The sequence below is a fragment of the Chamaea fasciata genome, unplaced genomic scaffold (genome assembly GCF_029207755.1).
Source record: "Chamaea fasciata isolate MVZ Bird 193981 ecotype frontalis unplaced genomic scaffold, bChaFas1.0.hap1 SCAF_4, whole genome shotgun sequence".
NCBI classification, from domain to species: Eukaryota; Metazoa; Chordata; class Aves; order Passeriformes; family Sylviidae; genus Chamaea; species Chamaea fasciata.
This window is the reverse complement of record NW_027094089.1, coordinates 59412192-59430703: the sequence shown is the minus strand read 5'-3', so window position 1 is coordinate 59430703 and position 18512 is coordinate 59412192. Positions and strand designations below refer to the sequence as shown.

Genomic DNA, 18512 nt, shown 5'->3' with positions numbered 1-18512 from the left:
CCCACACATCATCTTTCTGTCACAAAGTGTACTGCCAGGAGGAAGCCATCTCTGTGGAACACGTCTGTGCCATGAAATTGCTCATGCTTGGTTTGGACTGGCCATTGGTGCTCGCGATTGGACGGAAGAGTGGATAAGTGAAGGGTTTGCCACTTTCTTAGAAGATATATTTTGGGCTAGGGCACAACAGGTATGATGACATGTTGCTTCAAAATTAATCAAAATTAATGTGGAAATCAAAATTATATGTGAATTAGATATAAATTAAACCTCCTGTGCTGTGAAGTAACATCTTTTAAAATGGCATTAGAATTTGCATGCTTACTTGATTCAAAAAACAGTGATCCGCAATGAATACAAATCTTTACAGAGAAAGAGGTCAGTGCCAATGAAAACAGAAACATCTGTTTGTCAGTGATTACCTTCTCATAAATTTTCTTGTTGTATTCCTGAAACTGGAAAAATCAGCAGTCTTACTGCATATTGTAATATTCCAGGTATCTAATTAAAATTGTTTGGTTTTGTCCTATGGATAACCAAGAAGTGTACCTCAAAGCAAAATAGAAGATAATTTTAAATAGGGCACACTGGCACTTACACTTTTTTTCTCTTCTACTGCCCACCAAGTTACTGCCCTACCAGAGACTTAGAAAGCACTGCCTGCCTTAAGCTGAAAAGTTCATAAAGTGCATGTCAGCTAATGAAGTGTTTATCTGATGCAATTCTTCCTTTTGTTGTACCTCGCTTGCTACTTCAAGCATTTCATGTGTCAGTCCTTTCTTCCTGTGCCTTTGTCAGGTTCTACCCCTTTAGTGTGCGGATCTCCACCTGAGGTATGGTATGGTAAAACTGAGAACTGACATAATACACTCTTCTGAACCTCCATGTTGTTAAGTATCTGGTGTATTTATAGCACCAAATGAAACAGAGTGCCTTGTTATGTACCATATTTCTGGAAAAAGAGAGAAAAGCTGTCCAAACACTTGGCTTTTAATTCTAAAACATGTTTGCCCTCGCATTGAGCATCACTACACTGCTGTGAGCTGTTCACATTAATTCTTTGCTTTTGTTAGTCACTTAAAAGCATTTTGATTGTAGTAGACATCTTCCTTCTTGGAGCTTAGTGTAAATGAGTAAACAACAGAACAGTGTGATTAGCTCTCTTGATAATGTGTAAGGCATACCTTTTGAACATTATTGAGTAGTTTTGATGCAATGCAATCATAGAATTTAAGGATTATGAGTGTATTCCACAGTGCCCGAGAATAATTTCAGTTGTGACTGAATGTAATGCAGGGTAATAATAGCTGCTTTTCCTTTCCCCAATTCCCCCAATTTATTCGTATAATAGAGAAACATGAATAATAATTATGTTTAAAATAATCATTTTTCAGCTGGCAACCTGGAATTTATTTCATAAGTAGGAATCTTAATATTATGTAAATAAACGGGGGGAAAGCAAAACAGGGAGCTTTCAGGAGTATGGCAGAAGTAGTAGGAAAGAGGACTGAAGCCAGGACACAATATAGCTATTTGCTCTCAATTTGGGAAGAGTAAGGTTGCAACCAAAACCTCTGTGCCAGATGTCTCTACTGTATATTCAGTTAATTTCTTGCCATTTACTAAAAGGAAAACAACGTGCCCATCTCTGTCCTTGTCAGAGCTATTTAACTGACTATTGGTTTGATGTGCACAGTGAGGCTTTTGTTTTTCCTGAGTGCTGCTACTATCTCTCATAGCAGCAACTGTTATTTTTTTTATCGTGGATATTGGTACTGTTTCCTGCCTCTTCTGCACATTAAAGAGAAACAAACCAAGTTTCTTGTTCTGCAAATTATTATTGTTTGTTGGGAAACAGCAATCAATGATCTGTGTTTTTTGTTTACTAAGCAGCTGTCACATGATGAAATAAAAGGGCAACAGGAATTGAAAGCTTTACTTCGCTGGCGTAGACTCAGAGATGAGGTGCAAAACTGTGAAGAAGAGCTGCAAGTTTTAAGGTAACAGTATGACAGCATCATCATTGCTTTTATATGTTCACTCTCTCCTGTTTTCCACATTTTCTCCCTTTGAAAGAGATACATCCAAATCATCTGATTAAATCCACTGCATTTCTTTATTTCCTTCTAATAAAAAAAAGAAAATGCAAATTAAACCAACAGGGTTATACATCTTGACTATAATGCAATTGCTTCTCTCTTTGTTATAGAAAGCTTTTAGAAACGATGTGATTTAGTTTGATATGAAATGTCTCTAAGCAGTTTACAAGACCTTCTATTTGGAGAAAAAATAAAAGACAGTTTCCTGAAAAAGTTCACTGTTGGTAGCCATAACAGTCATTTTCTGTGGCTGAAGACAAGCACATAGATTACTATGGTATCTAACTGCGAAGCTGAATGAAGCTTTAAAAACAAGGGGAAAGTATAATATATAAGCTATATAAGCCTACTTTCTCATTAGAAATTGCTAATATTTATATTTAAAATAAATTTTTGGTCTTTACGTATCAGATGCTAAACTCAAGACTCCTTTGTAGATAGCTAAAGAGAGTCTTTCTTTGCCAGTGATTAATAATCTGGGTTGTTCTGATTGGTGTGTTAGGAATTTTCCACAGTCTTTGATCTTGAGTGTCAGTCTAATTTCCAGATCCACTCTACAGCTTGTCTCTTCATGGTCTTCGACCAAGAACAATGAGTTTACTAATCCTAGTTCAAGTTAGCCATGATTTATGACCAAATCATGGAAGTACAGGGACAGATTTCAAGCAATTATGTAGTCTGTTCTCCTGCTCTGAAATAAAGGCAGTACACGCAGACCATCCTAAGTGGGTTTTTACTAATATGTTCTTAGAAAGCTCCCATAAAAAAGTTTTTATAAGAGAGAGACAAGCTGTATTAGTGTCTCAGTTAGACAGTTAGTATTAGCAGTTAAGAATTGCTTCCTATTATGCACAACTGAAATACTGTTTATTTCAAACAATGTAGATTTCATTTCTTTCTTTCACCAAGTGGAAGTGAAGAATAAATTGATACCCATTTTCAAGATTATCGACTTTTAAATGTTTTTGGAAAACTGGTGCCATTTCATTCATTTAAGGTCTGCCCTTCTTCTTGTGCTTGCCCAGTAGAAACTGAAAGGTTCTACTATATTTGGACACTCTATGTTCACCAACATAGAAATTCCTAAGGCCTCATGTAATCCAAAAGCATATCACCATCTGCATAACTCCAGTCTTCCACTGATCTGTTTTACTTTATGTTTATTGAGTAATTGTGTATTGATGTTTATTGATGTGTCTGTGTAAGTAGAGTTAATGCAGTTATACAGTTGTGTAAATGTTCAGGTGTGTAATTTGACATAGATGTAAATGCAAAAGCAAGCTTAACCACTAGTTGTTATACAGCTACCACCAACACAACTACCAATTTAATTGCTGAGGTTTTTGTTTGTTTTAATTTTATTTTTTTAATATTGGTTCTTGGGATATGATACTTATCATATCCCAAGATACGGATACATGGGTAAGTGTTTTCCATTTTCAACACACGGAGCCACTTTTGTTATCTTTTTTGGGATTTATGTTACTTTTAATCAAATGTTACATGATGTAAATTTCCAAAATAATTTTTCTGAGGGCCATGATCTTTTGTAGTTTTAAACTCAAGGATTGATTTATTTTCAAAATGAAACTTAAGCTTTCTATTCACTTGCATATTTATTAGACATAATAATAAGGGGTTTTTTACCTTTTGGATAGTAGTATTCCTAATGCTAATACAAAAGAATGAAAAATTAATTTCTCATTTGAAAAATGTGTCTCAAATAGACACTTCAGGCCAGGAACATGATGCAACTTTGTGATTCTGGCTGTTTCTTCTTCTCTGATATCTCTAGTTCCTTGTGATTGCATTTAAGGACTTTGTACTGATTTCAGTCAGATACAAATGTTTGCGACTATTTTTGTGGCATGGACATGCATAAGTTCTCTTTTTGCATAATTACTGGTTTCTTTCTTTTTCTTTTCTTCATCCTTCTGAAAATATGTCGTTGTGCTTTCCAAAAATGGCATACAAGAGAGAAAATCTCAGTCCTGACCCCTGGTCTCGGTTGTGAGTCTGTACTGAGGCTTGGGCTGGTTCAGACTTGTTTTTTTATACAGGATATTAAAAATAAATTATAACTGTTTGTTACTTCTTGCTTATCATTTCAGGGAGAAAAAAATCAACCAACTCACTCTTCCCAAGCATAAGCTCATTCTTCTATTACTTTTTGGTCTCTGCTCATTGTATGATTATCTTCGCTTTCTCCTGACAGCTGGAAAAATCTGTCCCAAACTTACCAGCTATGAATTTTTGATCCATCAAATAAATACCTATTTAGACTGGGTGAAATCCACTCAGCAAATTGATGTTCAGCCTGACGTTTCTTCTTATTATGGGTACTTGGTATTACGTTATAGTAAGTAGCATGTCATAAGCTACCTGTAAAAAAAAGAGGTTAGGTAAGAAAGAAAATGGAAGTGTCTTTCCAACAGGCAGCAGCTCTGAAAGGCAGCATCAGCAAATCTTTAATACTGAAGAAGGAGTTTGTGGCACTTCCATGCTCATACAGGATGAGACTTCCAGCAGCACTGTGCCTATTTTCTTACAGAATTTGAAACAAACCTGCAGGGATAAAAGCACCTGTGGAAAATGTCTTGGCATTCGTTTTGCAGGTGATCATCCACACCAGCACTCTCATCCAGCACTCTCATCTCTCATGTTAGGAAAGCAAAGAAGACCATTCTGTTCTGCAGAATAAAGCTGCCCCTTATGTCTGAACTGCAGCTTGTGGTTATTTATTAAGGCAAGACAATGCTGGTGTCTAACTCTAAATTAGTCTTCGAGTTCCACTTGTGTCAGGTCCATGCTGTCCTGAAGCAATGCTTCTGACTGCTCTGTAGGTGTTTGAAGAGTTTTATTCTATCTGATAGGAAATGTGCTTTCAGATGGTCTCTTACAGTCTCTGCATAAGTTTTCATGACTACCTGGCACATCATAGCATTTAATTACCAAGGACATCCCAGTGCATTATGCTTTTATGACACTGTTGTACACCACAGCAACACAAAGACTCCCACTTCCAAAGGCTGAAAATGACTCCTTTATTTTTGGGATGTGTGTCCCTTATATACTGTTCTACACAGACCAATTTGATTGGTGAAACAAAGACCAACCTCTTCAATCACATTGGTCAGGCCAGAGGGACATCAAGAAGAAGTCCCTCCTAGGGAAAGAATGTAAACAAATTTGCAGTTACAAAAACATGTCTCTTGTTTACAGAAAATTCCCTGGGAAAGGAATTTCAGAAAACCAAAGCATCTCAGGCGCAAACCAGGGCTACACTTTTACTAGTGCAGTGTACTCATTTGCCCAGCAAACAGAAAGCTGCATCTTCTACTTCCTTCAGAAATTTGCCAGTATCTAAAATGTGCCAGAAAGCATCTTGAATATTTTGATACAGCTCACCTTTAGCATTATGCTCAGCTTTATCTTCTAGGTTAGATGCAACTTTTATAGGTTAGTGTAACAAAATTTCAGTCTCTGTACTTTCAATATCTGGTAAATACTGTAAGCATTGCTTTTAAATAGTGTTCTGAAGTACTGATAAAGAACAGGGTTGGGCTCTAAAAAGTTACACTCCTTTACAGACATTTTCAATAATATATATACAGCCTTTGCAGAGGAATATGTATATGTTTTCCGTATGGAATTATTCACTACCGTCATCCAGATGCAATACTGCTTTCTAGTCAGTCCTAGGATCTACACAGGCATGAAGTCAGAGGAAGAATGAAGTATGGTTGCCTAGTTTAGAATAATTGTGATTACGAGTGAGATTTCAATTTAGTGTGGATTCTGTAACCTGTGCTCAAGCTCCATTTTTCAAAGTAAGTAGACTGGGATATTTATTAAGAGAGAAATGAAGCACTGTTTGCTTTTTATGTTTGCAGAGAATGATGAAAAGTCACATATGGAATGTCAGCAGGTCTTCCTTCTAGGAGACTGATCCTGAAGGGAAATAGCTGAATTTCTGCTTTCCTACAGTGGGTCTGCAACATTTACAGAGTCTGAAAGAACTAGATTTGCCATAGAATAAGAAAACAGTTACTGGTGTCTTTCTTTCAATGTTGATGGAGGATCTTACGGGAAAGATATTTATGAATGATAACATATGGAAGAGGACTGTGTTAGAAACACAGTGTAAAATTAAATTTGGGGTTTTTTCTCTCTATTTTATTTCAAACAGTTAAATTTTATGAAAATTTTGTGTATAATGGATTTCATGTGCACAGGCCCTAATAATAATATCCAACCCCCTCCCCCCCCCCCCCAGCCCCCTCTCCCCCCCCCAACCCCCCTCCCCTGCCATTTAGCACTCTGGACAAAACTGTAACAAGAAACTGTGACACAGATATAAAAAATGAAGAATATTTTCCTCAAGGGATACACAGATATGGAAAAAAAATTGATCACAAGAGTTAACTTCTGAAACCACTCCTTCATGAGTGGTGTGGTTTGAAGAATCTTGCATTGCTGTGGCCGGTATTTCCCCTATTCAGTAGAAATGAACAGGAAAGACATTTGAAGACTGGCCATTTCAACATCCACATTTAGAATTGGAGTGGTTGTTTTAGTCACAGGGTTAGGCTCCTAAGACAGGCATCTGTTCTCTGACTACTGTTAGTTGGAATGTTTTCTGAAGGCAAGAAAAAAAATCTAGATGACCTTCTGTACTATGCCTGTAAAGGCACTTCTAACAAATGAAGAAAAATGTTAAAAATATTTGCATAGTTTCTCTTTAGTTTCTCTGTGCTCTTTAGAGCCTAAAAGTCCTCCACACTTAACTGTTGTAGATTTGTGGCATACCAGGTAATGTAATACGTCTTAAATCAGGCAGTAAATAGTATTTTTTCTAGACATTATTGTCTGTAAACCTCAGCTCTGTGTGCATAATACTTCCTCTTTTAAAATTTGAACTACTTTTCTTCCAACCCAAATGGAAAAATGAAAATCAGAACACTTTATTGCTACAGATAAAAGAGGCTATTCTTGCAAGGATAGTAATGTAAGATGTTAAGCCAAAGTTCAGGTAAACAAAAGAGAAAACTCTAGTTGGACATAGTGACTTTGCTATCTTCCCCTCCACTTCCCCTTCCCCTTAAAGTGTTCTTTTTTTTTTATTTGTTTCTCTTTGTTCGTAATGTGTCTACACTGGAGAATGATGTGCAGCCTGGTGTCATACTGGCTGTAAGACTACATGAACTTACTGATAAATTTTATTTAGAAGAAAATTCACTTGTTTGACTGTCTAAGTCAATCTATATACTTATGGTGAAGACTGAACTAGTCGCAAGTGTTTAAAGTTACTGTGCCACAAAATGCTTTCAACTACCAGAACCTGTAATGTATGACTTATTTCTTTACATATTTATCCAAAACTTGACTAGTGTGTTTCCATTTTAGGCCCAAAAAGGAGAGCACAGGAGAATTGAGTGAGTCTGGAGCCTCTGTTGTCAAATATGGTCTTAAAGCAGAAAAAATCTTCATGCAGGTTCACTATTTGAAGGTGAGTGTTGCCAGCTGATTTTTATTGAGATTGCTTTATGAATATCATAAAGACTTTGGTCTTCTAGATATCAGAAAATTCATAGCTTTTGCCTTAATTTTTTGCAGGGTTATTTTCTTTTACGATCTCTGGCAAGGACAGTGGGAGAGGTCTCATACCTTGCATCTTTACGGAAATTTGTCATTAAGTTCCATGGGCAGCTTGTCCTTTCTCAGGTATTGTGCTTGGGCTTGTTCCTCACCTTTTGGAAAAACAAACAAGACAAACTTTTGGATTGGCCACCTAAATCATCACTTCTGGTTGTGATGTAAGGGCAGAGGCAATGGTAATTTGATGATATAGGTAAAATTCCTACCTGCTAGATGGCAGAATATTTTTTTCACAGTGACACTCAAATCACTCCCTGCTAGTATCCAATAATATAAACAATGTGGGAATTTTTTTTTTTTGCATGATACTTCAAAAGGCCAATGTTCATAAGTACTGATGTTCTCAAAGACAGGGTCATTTACCGTAATGGAATTATCAACTGTAATCTTTCAGCTTGTGGCTTTTGCCTGTGATCAGTCAAGTCTTTTCCCTGATTCCTCTCTGTTTCTGAAAAAGAAGAAATTTTACTTCTGAATTTTTTTTCTTTCTCTCTGCATACTGTTTCATTCAATATTTCTAATTTCACCATATTTCTTATAAGGACAAAGCCAACTAGGGTTTTAAGTAGGAATTTACTTCCTGTTAGATCTTTCTGTAAAAGTCATGTAACTACTGGCTCTAGTTTTGTTTCGATTTAGAAAATTACATAGCTCTCTGAGCCAAAAGTTCTAGGAATCCTGTCACTGGTGATGAATCCAGCTTGCACAAATAGCAGTGCAACTTCTTGCTCCAGTAATACTGTGAAAACCGCCATTCATGGGGGTGTCTGTGAACCAGGTCACTGAAGTCACTATGGTAAAAAACAGGCCTGGAACGAAACCCACAACACAACAAATATTTGGCATTGCTACAAGAGCAGTGTGATGACAGTGAGGGGCAAGGGAAGAGAGAAGAGAAGGGGTATGAGTGACTTTCTGAAACTGGTGACTTTCTTTGCTGACATCTGTCTTATGGTTGACATCTTTGAGGATATTCAGGACATTGATACGTCTCCTTGAAACACTGAGTAATGGCCTCTGATTTTGTGTAACCGAAGTCTGGCACTTCCTCTTTCTTCCAACAACGGTGATTTTTTGCTTGTGTGCATACTGTTCTGAATCTCACTCTTACAGGGTGAGATATATGCCCAGGTATCTTACAAATAGCTTGCACACCTGTGATTTCTTTTGTATGTCAAGTCACCCAGAAGACATGAGCAGTAGCTCTTAACAAAGCATTCCTGCCCTGTGAAGGAATGTTTGGGGTGTTAGGGGGGGTTAACACTGCTGCAGCTGTTTCCTGTTCCATATTATTGAGACTGTAAGCAGTTAGATTTGGCATAGTGTGGAAAATGCTGTATGACTGTATGAGCCTTGTCTACATTAGGATGTCCAAAATCATAAAAATGATGCTTCACTATCACACAGCTGGAAGAATTTTGAAAATTACAGAAGTTAAAAGACTGCTAACAGCAAGAAAAAGCCCAGTGTTTTAAGCTGGTGGTGAGAAAGGTGCTCAGATTTTGGTAAGAAAATGTTAGCTTGTTGCTCCTGGTTGATGTGGGGTGAGTTGGGTCAGTAGACTGCTTGAGTGCTGCGAAATGTTCAGCAGACTGTACTACTAGTCATGGTAGCGAGCTAGCACATACACTAGAGACTTTTCCCTTTGTTTAGCCATGAATGTCCATTTGTAGCTTAGCTGCTCCAGTCTCCTAAGATGAAATACTACACCCAGAAATATCAATTTTGGTTATTGGATAAAAAACTGCTCAGTATTTTGTTATTGAATTATTGAAGCAAAAGTTAAACTTGTGTTTCTTAGGCTACTTTCTATTTGTATATATGCAACATGTCCATAACTATGTGCTTAATATATGAAAAGAAAAAAAAAAAAGGTACTTTTCTATTTGGAAATAGCACCTGATAAGGTGGAGAAAGAGTATTGTACATTAAAACTTCTATTGCCTGCTTTTGTGCTTTTCCTTTGTCTACTATCAGCCTAAATCCAGCTCCTAGTGAAGTTATTGGGAAGAGAATTTTAGCATCATACTGGTTTTTGGTCACTGAAAAATGCAGATGTGATAGGGCTATATCCAATTAAAATGCATTTTCTTTATTTGTAAGAAATCTTTAAGACTGTGTTTTTGTTGGGGTCTGGTATAGGTAGATAAGGAATCACAGCAGGAATTGCTAATGGAAAAGCAATTAAGTCAAGTTAGTACAAAGTTTCTTATTCAAAATCCTTCTTGAACAAACATGCTGTGAGTGTTTAAATGAATTAAAGATTTAAAATTAATAGAAGTGTAAATGGTAAGTTTAAATATTATAGTGCTATACTTTCACCTTGTCCAACTGTAAAAGTTCCCAGGTTTAGGAATTGTGGGAATGAGAGAAAGTAAAACAGTGAAAAATTGCCCATGTTATGAATACTGGTCTTGTTTTCAGCGGTGTTTGTTGTAATTTTCCTAGATGGGAGCTGCAGGTGCAGCAGGAAATTTACTTCATATGTGAAACATTAATCAGTTTGCCTTTTTCCTTCATTTGCTTGCGTGCTCAGTAGATTTTTAATAGTAGCTTTATTTTAGTTGAGTTAGCAACAGATGAGTAACACAAATCTGGAATCTTTGAGAAGGATTTTAAAAAAATATTCCATTTATCGTTTTATGAGAGAATTTGCTTACTAATTGCTTTGAGCAAACTTTTAAAATAATGACTGGAATGTTTTTTTACTATAAATAAAAAGAAAGAAGTGCAAGTTGCTGGTACTCTTAACAGAGTTAAAGCTGTTGTTCCATTTCATCTTGAAATAAAAATACCTTCAAAACGGAATTGTTTGCGGACTTTAATTTTCGTGTGGTTCTGTCTGGTATAATGGGCAACAAATTGACTTTGACTAAAGCTGGACAGAAGTTCCATCACCTGGGGTTTACACTGTTAAGCTGTCTGGCTAATGATTGTGGCCTGATAATAGAATGTATAGTGGGGGAGTCCTGCTTACTCTAGATAGGAAGTTGTCCTCTTTGTAGGAGCAGTCTGGGATTGTCACCAAAAGCCAGGAGGATGTCAAGGGAAAGAATTCCAAATAAACCTAGAAGTGTTCTTATTATTTATTTTTCCCACCCAGAAGGGACAAATTAATATTTGCCACTTAATTATGTCAATTACGAACTGCATATTTTTTAGGAATAGTTTAACTTTGAGTGGATTATTCCTTCAAGGAGCTGGATGTAAGTGTAGTTGAAGTTTATTTGTTGCCAAGTGAATGCCCATTTAGATATACCACTTCCAGTCATAATATCTCCACTATTTTTATGCACCCCATTATATTCCAGTCAGAGAATTTAAACAAAAGTATCTGTTGGTTGTAGAGTACTTGAAATGTCTGGATTTGAGGTTTTAATATGAAGACATAATTTGTCTTTTAATATTGAGTGTTCTTTTTTGATATCAATATGTGTGATCAAGGAGAGGTATCTGCCTGATGCTCCAAAACAGTTCAAGGGTAGGAACTTGCTGGCCACTGCTCACAACAAAAATTGGATTAGGAATAAAACATCTTTTGGCATGAAATAAAGGGTCTTCTAACACCACATATATCCAGTTACTGCTTTAGGTAGCCTTCATTTCCAGTTACTTCTTTCCACCTACTTCTCGATTTTGGGGTCCTGACTCTTCTTTGCTTTTGACTCAGACATAGCACATCCATTAACAGTGCAAAGAAAATTTCTCCTTGATGTCAAATTCACAATCTGTATCCAGATTTGATCTGCCCAGCAGAAGTCCAGTGCTAAAGCTGTGATTAAAGTTATTGGCTTCAGTCAGGACTGTGGTGAGAGCGGATGAGAGTCACCAGGGAATTTAATTATGAAGCCTAGCAGATCCTTAGTAAATGTGTTGAATTCATTTTTCTCAACGGCTTTTTCAGCTTGGCCAAATGTCAATAGTATTCCACAAACTGCAGAATAACAGTTTCTTTATATAGGGAAAAGTTGTTTTCTAGCCTTGGGGTCTCTAGCCAGGTAAGAACAACTGGAGTATATAAGTGAGATTATTTAATCATATGACCATAAACCAGTTTGTTAATATTGCAGCACTGGGGTAGCATGTGGTTTGTAACATATAATCTTTATGCCTTCATTGAATTACTTGCAACAAATACAGAAAAAGCAAACTATAATTTTCTATACGGTCTGATCCAGAATTTTGTTATGATTACCATAGTCATCCACAAGTCTTTGCTTCAAAGTGTAAAATAACTAAAGCATCTCAAAGAAGTGGCATCAAATCTTAAAACCCCTCACATTATCCTCTGACTTTTCTCCTGGACACTTCTGAACTGTTTCATCTGTGGAGGAAGGAAACATTGCCTGAGAGTAAAACTTTAAACAGCTGAAAATTCAGACCCATAATTAGATGTGTCATGTAGACTTGTTAATAGGCAAATGTTAAAAGCCATGCTAATATGAGGTAAGTGGTAATTTGCTTTTCCTTTTCCTCTGTTTTGGAGCATGGAAATATGAGCAGTTAAAATAAGATAAAATAGATTAATCCTAATTTTAAGAAGGCATGTAGAATGACAGTGCCTTTTTCTTAAGAGATATTTGGAAAAAATACAGCTTTAATCCCAAAGGAGATACTTGATTTCATAGTATAGTATACAGATTATAGTATACAGGTAATAGAATACAGATTATAAAACCATACACTATATGATTCATTATGAAAAGACAATGGAGTCTAACCAGGGAATCTACCTGCATTAATGTATACACAATGAAAATAGCATGAAAGATAACCACTTCAGGTTTACTATCCACACGCTTTTGAAATAACTCTATGATGTTTTCATATTCTTTATTTCTGTATATTTCCAGCAAGACGTCCACAAGTGGAAGGAGACAGTAGTTCTGTTTATAAACAGAATAATGTAATGCTTACATACAGCAAAACCACAAGTAGTTGTATGAAGTAAAGGGATTTCACACTTCATCCTCATCATGTCTGCAATACACTGTGACTGGGACAAAATTACTCCTGTCACAGTTAATTATGGCATTCTTGCCACAGCAGCACTAAGCCCAGTACTATGTAATTTACTTTCTGTCATAAGCCTGCTTTGCAGCCACTGCAACACAGCCTGAATCTCACTTATAATCTAAAGAAGGAAGGCTTAACTGTGTTACCAGTAGTTTCAATTGTGCAATCTATCTTACTTTGACTCCCTAACAATGCCATACTCAGACAGAGAAACAGTATTTTTGTTGACTGTTATGGCATGGTCCATGAATAAAAGATTTCTGCCTTTTAGGAAACATTCTTCAAGGCCTTAGAGACCAACAATTTGCAATTGTTGCACAGTACAGTCAGCCTGTACTTGTATACTGAAGTGAGGAACATTATTAGCCTTTGAAACTTGTCTCCACAAAGATTAGTATTAACAAAGCAGATGCATTTGTTTTATGAAACCGCATATAAATAATTCATATTAATAAGTTCTATTATTATGTGATTGTCCAAAGGACTGTATTCTGTGAAAGTGATTGTCATTAAAAGTAAGTTGTGTAGAACACAGGGTGCCAGAGAACCTTTTAGTGATGTCAGGTGTAATTTTCTTAAGAGCGCATATCATACTGGTATAAATGAGGATGATAGTAATGCTCTTCCCATGACATTACATCATCTTTGTGAAACTATGAAAGAAATTCTAGCTATCTTTTATTTGAAGAACTTACTCCTTAGGTGATGTAGTTATCAGCAGTATTGTGAATTTTGTCATGGAATGAGGAGTAAGTGTGGTCTAATCAGGGGTGTTCACTAAGGAAGAAAAAGCTTTATGTAGTTACATAATTACAGACAATGTGATAACGTGACCACAGTGAGGAGACTGTAAACACTCTTAAATTTGGTGTTTATTAACTTGCATGTAAATTTGCAGCCTTTAATAGTTTTAAATATAGTTTTTGTGTTTGTATTATAGATGAAAGTAGGAATGTGGAATTTTGTTAAAATAGCAGGCTTTTCAAGCCCATTTTCTTTCAATGTTGACACTTCTTGCTTGAGTGGGTTGGAAAACTGACTATATAATGTACATTGTAGAAATAACAATATACATTATGTTGTCATTATATCACCATAGTGGATGTATAAATTTTTTTTCTTAGCATTCTGTTATCTGTAGTCTTTAATCTCTCACTGGCAGTGAAGACACATGGTTGTGGCTTCACAAACATACTAACTGTGCTCCTCTGTTCATTTTCCAGGATTTTCTTAGCATGCTGTTGGAAGACATTCCTAAACAAAAAGGGTAAGTAAGCACTGCTCTAGAAAAGCCAAAGAAATATGCAGAAATAAGATTTTAGTATGTGCTAGCCAGAAATAGTGCTAGCCCTGAAGATTCCCATTACATATGTACATAAAAAAATTACGAGATTTGCTGTGATTTTCGTGTACCATGCTCCCCCCAAACAGTGCCTTTAACTTGCATATTAGGTCAGAGGTGATGTCCTATATTCACTATGCAATCTGAAATGCCAAGTATAACTGCCTGCTCAAACTAACCTGTGATTCTCCTGCCAGCTGCTTTTGGCACATGGCACCCTAGAGCAAAGATGCCAGAACTTTGCTGTGAATCTGGGATGCCAGAGAAGTTGGATTTTTTTCAAGAAGTAGTTTGCTACCATCCCCTCTCAGTCATAGATTGTGCTGCATGAGGAAAGATGGAAAATATGGATCGAAATCGAGCATTAATTGCCTGTGTCCTTCAAAATCCTCCTGTGTGTGATTGTGACTGGTTGAAGATGAAAGTCTTTAGTAGCACTTCGAGGCTGAGCCTGCTTACATTTTGGTTTGTTCTGTGCTACAAATACAGATTCTTTTGTAGTGGAGTTTAAAAAAAAAAACAAAAACAATGAAAAATACAATGTTGAAGGCCAGGATTGCAAAAGTGTTCATAACTCCATGTGAGTGCTTTGGAGGAAAAAAAAAAAAAAAAAAAAAAAAAAAAAAAAAAAAAAAAGAGATTCATAGAGGTCAAATGTATTGAATTTTTTTAATGAAACACTTCTGTTCCTGATGCTTGAGGAACAGAGAAGTTAGTGATCATTGAGAAAATATGTTTTGTGGCATCTCAGGTTTACTTTGGGTGCTTTTATATTCTCCAGTGATGTAGTGGATAACTCTCTATATATGATTCAATATAGTTTCTAGCCCAAATATACAGTGGTATATTGTATGGAATAGATGTGAAAGTGATTTTTTAAATGGTATGATTATACACTGGCACGTTAAAAGAAGATTTTTACTTGTGTTCTCTGACCTCCAAACCCAGTGCAAAATGTTGTTGCATAAGCATCCATTTTTCTGCCTAAAAACATACTTAAAATTTTAATCAGACTCATTCAAAAGAAGTGTGGCTCCATTTGTGATGCATCACATACCAGAATGTATGAAAGAAATTTCAGATATATGGTCATTCCTTTTACAGTCATATATATAGCATATCTGAACTATCTATTGCCAAAATTGCTTGGCAGATAGCAGCAGTGATGCAAGGAATCTTGATATACAGAAGGCTTTTATTTCTTATCTGCTGGGAAGATGCTTATTTCATTCTTGAATGTGTTCTGTGGCTAGTACAGAAATACTCACCTGAGGTAAAAGAAAAGGGAGGAAAAATAAAAATCAAGTATTTTTAGATATCTGCTGATGAGAGCATTTTTCTACAAAGTTTGATACAGGACTGAAGTGCATTTCAATGTTAGAGTAAAAATACTTTGTAGCACATAAAACCTCTCAGGTTTGTGCAGTGCTATGAAATAAAATTTAAGTGTTTAAACTATGTACTTCAAACTTGACAGATATTAAGCACTCTACTACACTGAAGTTTGTAATGGAGGCTGGTCTTAATCATAAAAAAAAAAAAAAAGGTAAAGAGACATTTGTAGAAGACAATCAAACCAAATCTTGCCCTCAGCTGTGACAACAGGGGCAAACTATGTAGCTAGTAATAGAGCTTGGCTAATGGGAGAATTTTGTAATGAGAACAAGATGAACATTGACAGAAAACGATAATGAAACAGTATGGAAATTTTCTGTAGTTATTACACTGTAGTAATGTAACTTTAGCTTTCTACTATTGTATACAGAGACTAGATCTAAAAGATTCTCACCCCTAAGTACTTAATTCCTTTAGTTTTTGTTCGAGGGAGATTTTTTTAGTACATTCCCAGTGATGAGTAGCTCCAAGATCCAGATATAACTTTTTGTTAATTTTTGCTGCCTTCTGTACTTGGAGGAGGACATTTTTATGTCTACCTTATAGAGCTACTTCACTTCCTGCTCTGACTCAATTATAATGGCATGTTAGCTGCAGGAATCCATGCTGTGAGGCAGGACCATTCTGTTTCTGGGCTGCAGCTGAATACTGACATCAGATAAGCTGAGCAGTACCTTCTGGTCCTTTATAGTTTCTTAACTTGCCTTTAAGACTGATTATTTGTCTGAGTGAAGGACTAATGGAAAGAATGGCAAAAAGTATTGATCATTATCTTTTTTTATACAAAGCCTTTTAAAATACTATGTGTACTGAGTAGAGTCTTGTGTTATCTTGGCCTTTCTGTGGAAAATCTACAATACTTGCCCCCTGTAGGCATTTTATTTATTCATATAATTTGAAACTTCACCACATTGAAACAAACCAAACCAAACAAATGAAACACCAAGAAACCCCCTCTTATGTGTCTGTATATCAGAGTGCACTGGATTTGATAAAATTCCAGGGGCTCTATTCTCCCCAAGGCTTACCCCCTTAGTCTTTGCTGCAAGTTGATCTTTTCCACATCTGCCCAACATGTGAGCTGTGCAAAGAATCAGTGTTTACCCTTGTAACAAAGGGTTACACCAGTCTTAGATAAGTCAGAGTTGCTGCTTGTGCAGCTACTTTATGACTGCAAAACTTTTTTGAGTAGGTCAGTTCTGCTCCTAAGAGTTTACTGATGGTATTTTTTTTTTATTTCATTCAATAAAGTAAACAAATCTACAAATAAACTATGGTTTTAATAATACATGATAGACAAAGGAAGGCTTGTGTTATAGCTCTGCTATTTGTACTGTTAATAACACGGGTTCACTAATCACATTCCTTGGATGTCTTTACAAATTGTCAGTTAAGTACTAAAATAATTCTGCAATTTCAAACTACTCAGTTATATAGGTATATCTCTTTCACATTTGCTTTCTTTGATTCACATGCAGATTGTTATGAATGTGGTGATTTTGAATGAGACAAATGGCTGGCAGGCACCTAACTACTGAAGCAAATCATTGTGAAAAATTATTCCCAGTGGTTTTTTGATTCCTCTAAATTTTTTAATAAGCCAAAATATGTATGCTGTATAAACTCTAAAGAAAATTTATCTGCAGGAATGTATGTCTAGTTGACAGAAACACTAATTGGTCATTGTGTTTTGATTTGCTCTAATTATGCCTCCATAGTAAGCTGGAATAGCTTACTTTGAAAATTACTGGTGTGTTTAAATGTATGATGAAGCAGATATGCTTAAGTATTTCCAGTTGGATATGGCAAACTTTTCTGTCTTCATTTACCCTAAAAAATAAAAAAGAAATTTCACACTTTCATGTTTTTTCTCCTTGATTTCAGCATTGAGTTTGTTAAAGTCTGTGAGCCTTGTGCAGTAAAAACTTCATGTATAGCCATCTTTAATATTAATTTTCAAATTATCATTAATGCTAGTATTTTACCGACTGTGTTTTAAAATGCTGCATCTGAACTGTGTGTGATGTTAGGAGATCATTCCAAGGCTGATTGGGCTTATCATCTAAACAAATAGACAAGAGATGAGATAATGGATGTAACCATGGTCTCATTTTACAGTAGGGAACTGCTGTACAAAGCAATTGAAGAAAATTGGTCTTGTAAGAGTTAGTTTCAGTCAATTCACCCAGATCCCACTGTCCAACACAGAACCTTAACCAGAAGGCGATTCAGGAATTTACACAAACACCAGATTTAAGTCTTTACCGATGCTTAACTGCAACGTAAGCAGGTGGTAAATGCCCTTACTGAACTGCAGCCTCTACAGATACCAGGCTCTCTGTTCTTTCTCTAGGACACTTGTTTTGAGATGGCAGTTTGTTTGTGATAATTTGGGGGGGGGGGGGGGGGGCTATTTCTAAGTCAAACAATTTAGCAGAAGCATTTCCAACATCTTCATAGTTCTTCAGTACTGACAATTAAGAGACTCAAAGTAGATCTTTGCAACAGTCTGCTCATTACTAATGTATTTTGAAACAAAAAGTGAATGCCTCTTAATTTGCTTTTTTTGATGGGTGCCAACAGGAGTATCCTAATTTGGAATTAAACAAAGTACTTGTGTGCAAGTACAAAGAAAGAAGAATCCATATGGTCATATGACAGGTGTTTTTCTGAAACTGTGGGTGCTGGAGGCAGAGAAAAAGCAGTGTTACAGGTTTTCCCTTCAGAAAAGTGACAAAGTTTTAGGAGAGGCTGAAAAACTTTCTAGTAGTTTCTGCCTAGATTAGTGTGGTGTCAAAACAGTGTCATTCGCCTCAGTGTCATAAGCTCATTTCAAAGCCAGTTTTTGAACTGAAATAGAGGGCATGTTAAACAACTGCTCTACATAGCAAATGTAACGTAGGTTATTTTGCAGAGATTTTTTTTTTCACACCATAGGTTTCATTTCTGGGGATGGGGAAGAAAGGATTAGCTGACATGGTGAAGCTGTGTTACTTATCCCT

The 18512-nt window shown here is 36.1% G+C and overlaps 1 protein-coding gene across 10 annotated transcripts in view; it reads left to right on the top strand.

Moving 5' to 3' along the window:
- AOPEP (aminopeptidase O (putative)) overlaps positions 1-18512 on the top strand; it is a 227025-nt gene that overhangs the window by 63275 nt on the left and 145238 nt on the right. For 9 of the 10 annotated variants that reach the window (XM_066181702.1, XM_066181704.1, XM_066181703.1 and 6 more), the window contains 5 exons: positions 1-190; positions 1891-2000; positions 7506-7608; positions 7716-7823; positions 13997-14040. In XM_066181702.1, coding sequence (XP_066037799.1) covers positions 1-190; positions 1891-2000; positions 7506-7608; positions 7716-7823; positions 13997-14040 — 555 coding nt within the window. The remainder of the gene's footprint in view (positions 191-1890; positions 2001-7505; positions 7609-7715; positions 7824-13996; positions 14041-18512) is intronic. The other variant, XM_066181705.1, reaches the window with a different exon arrangement.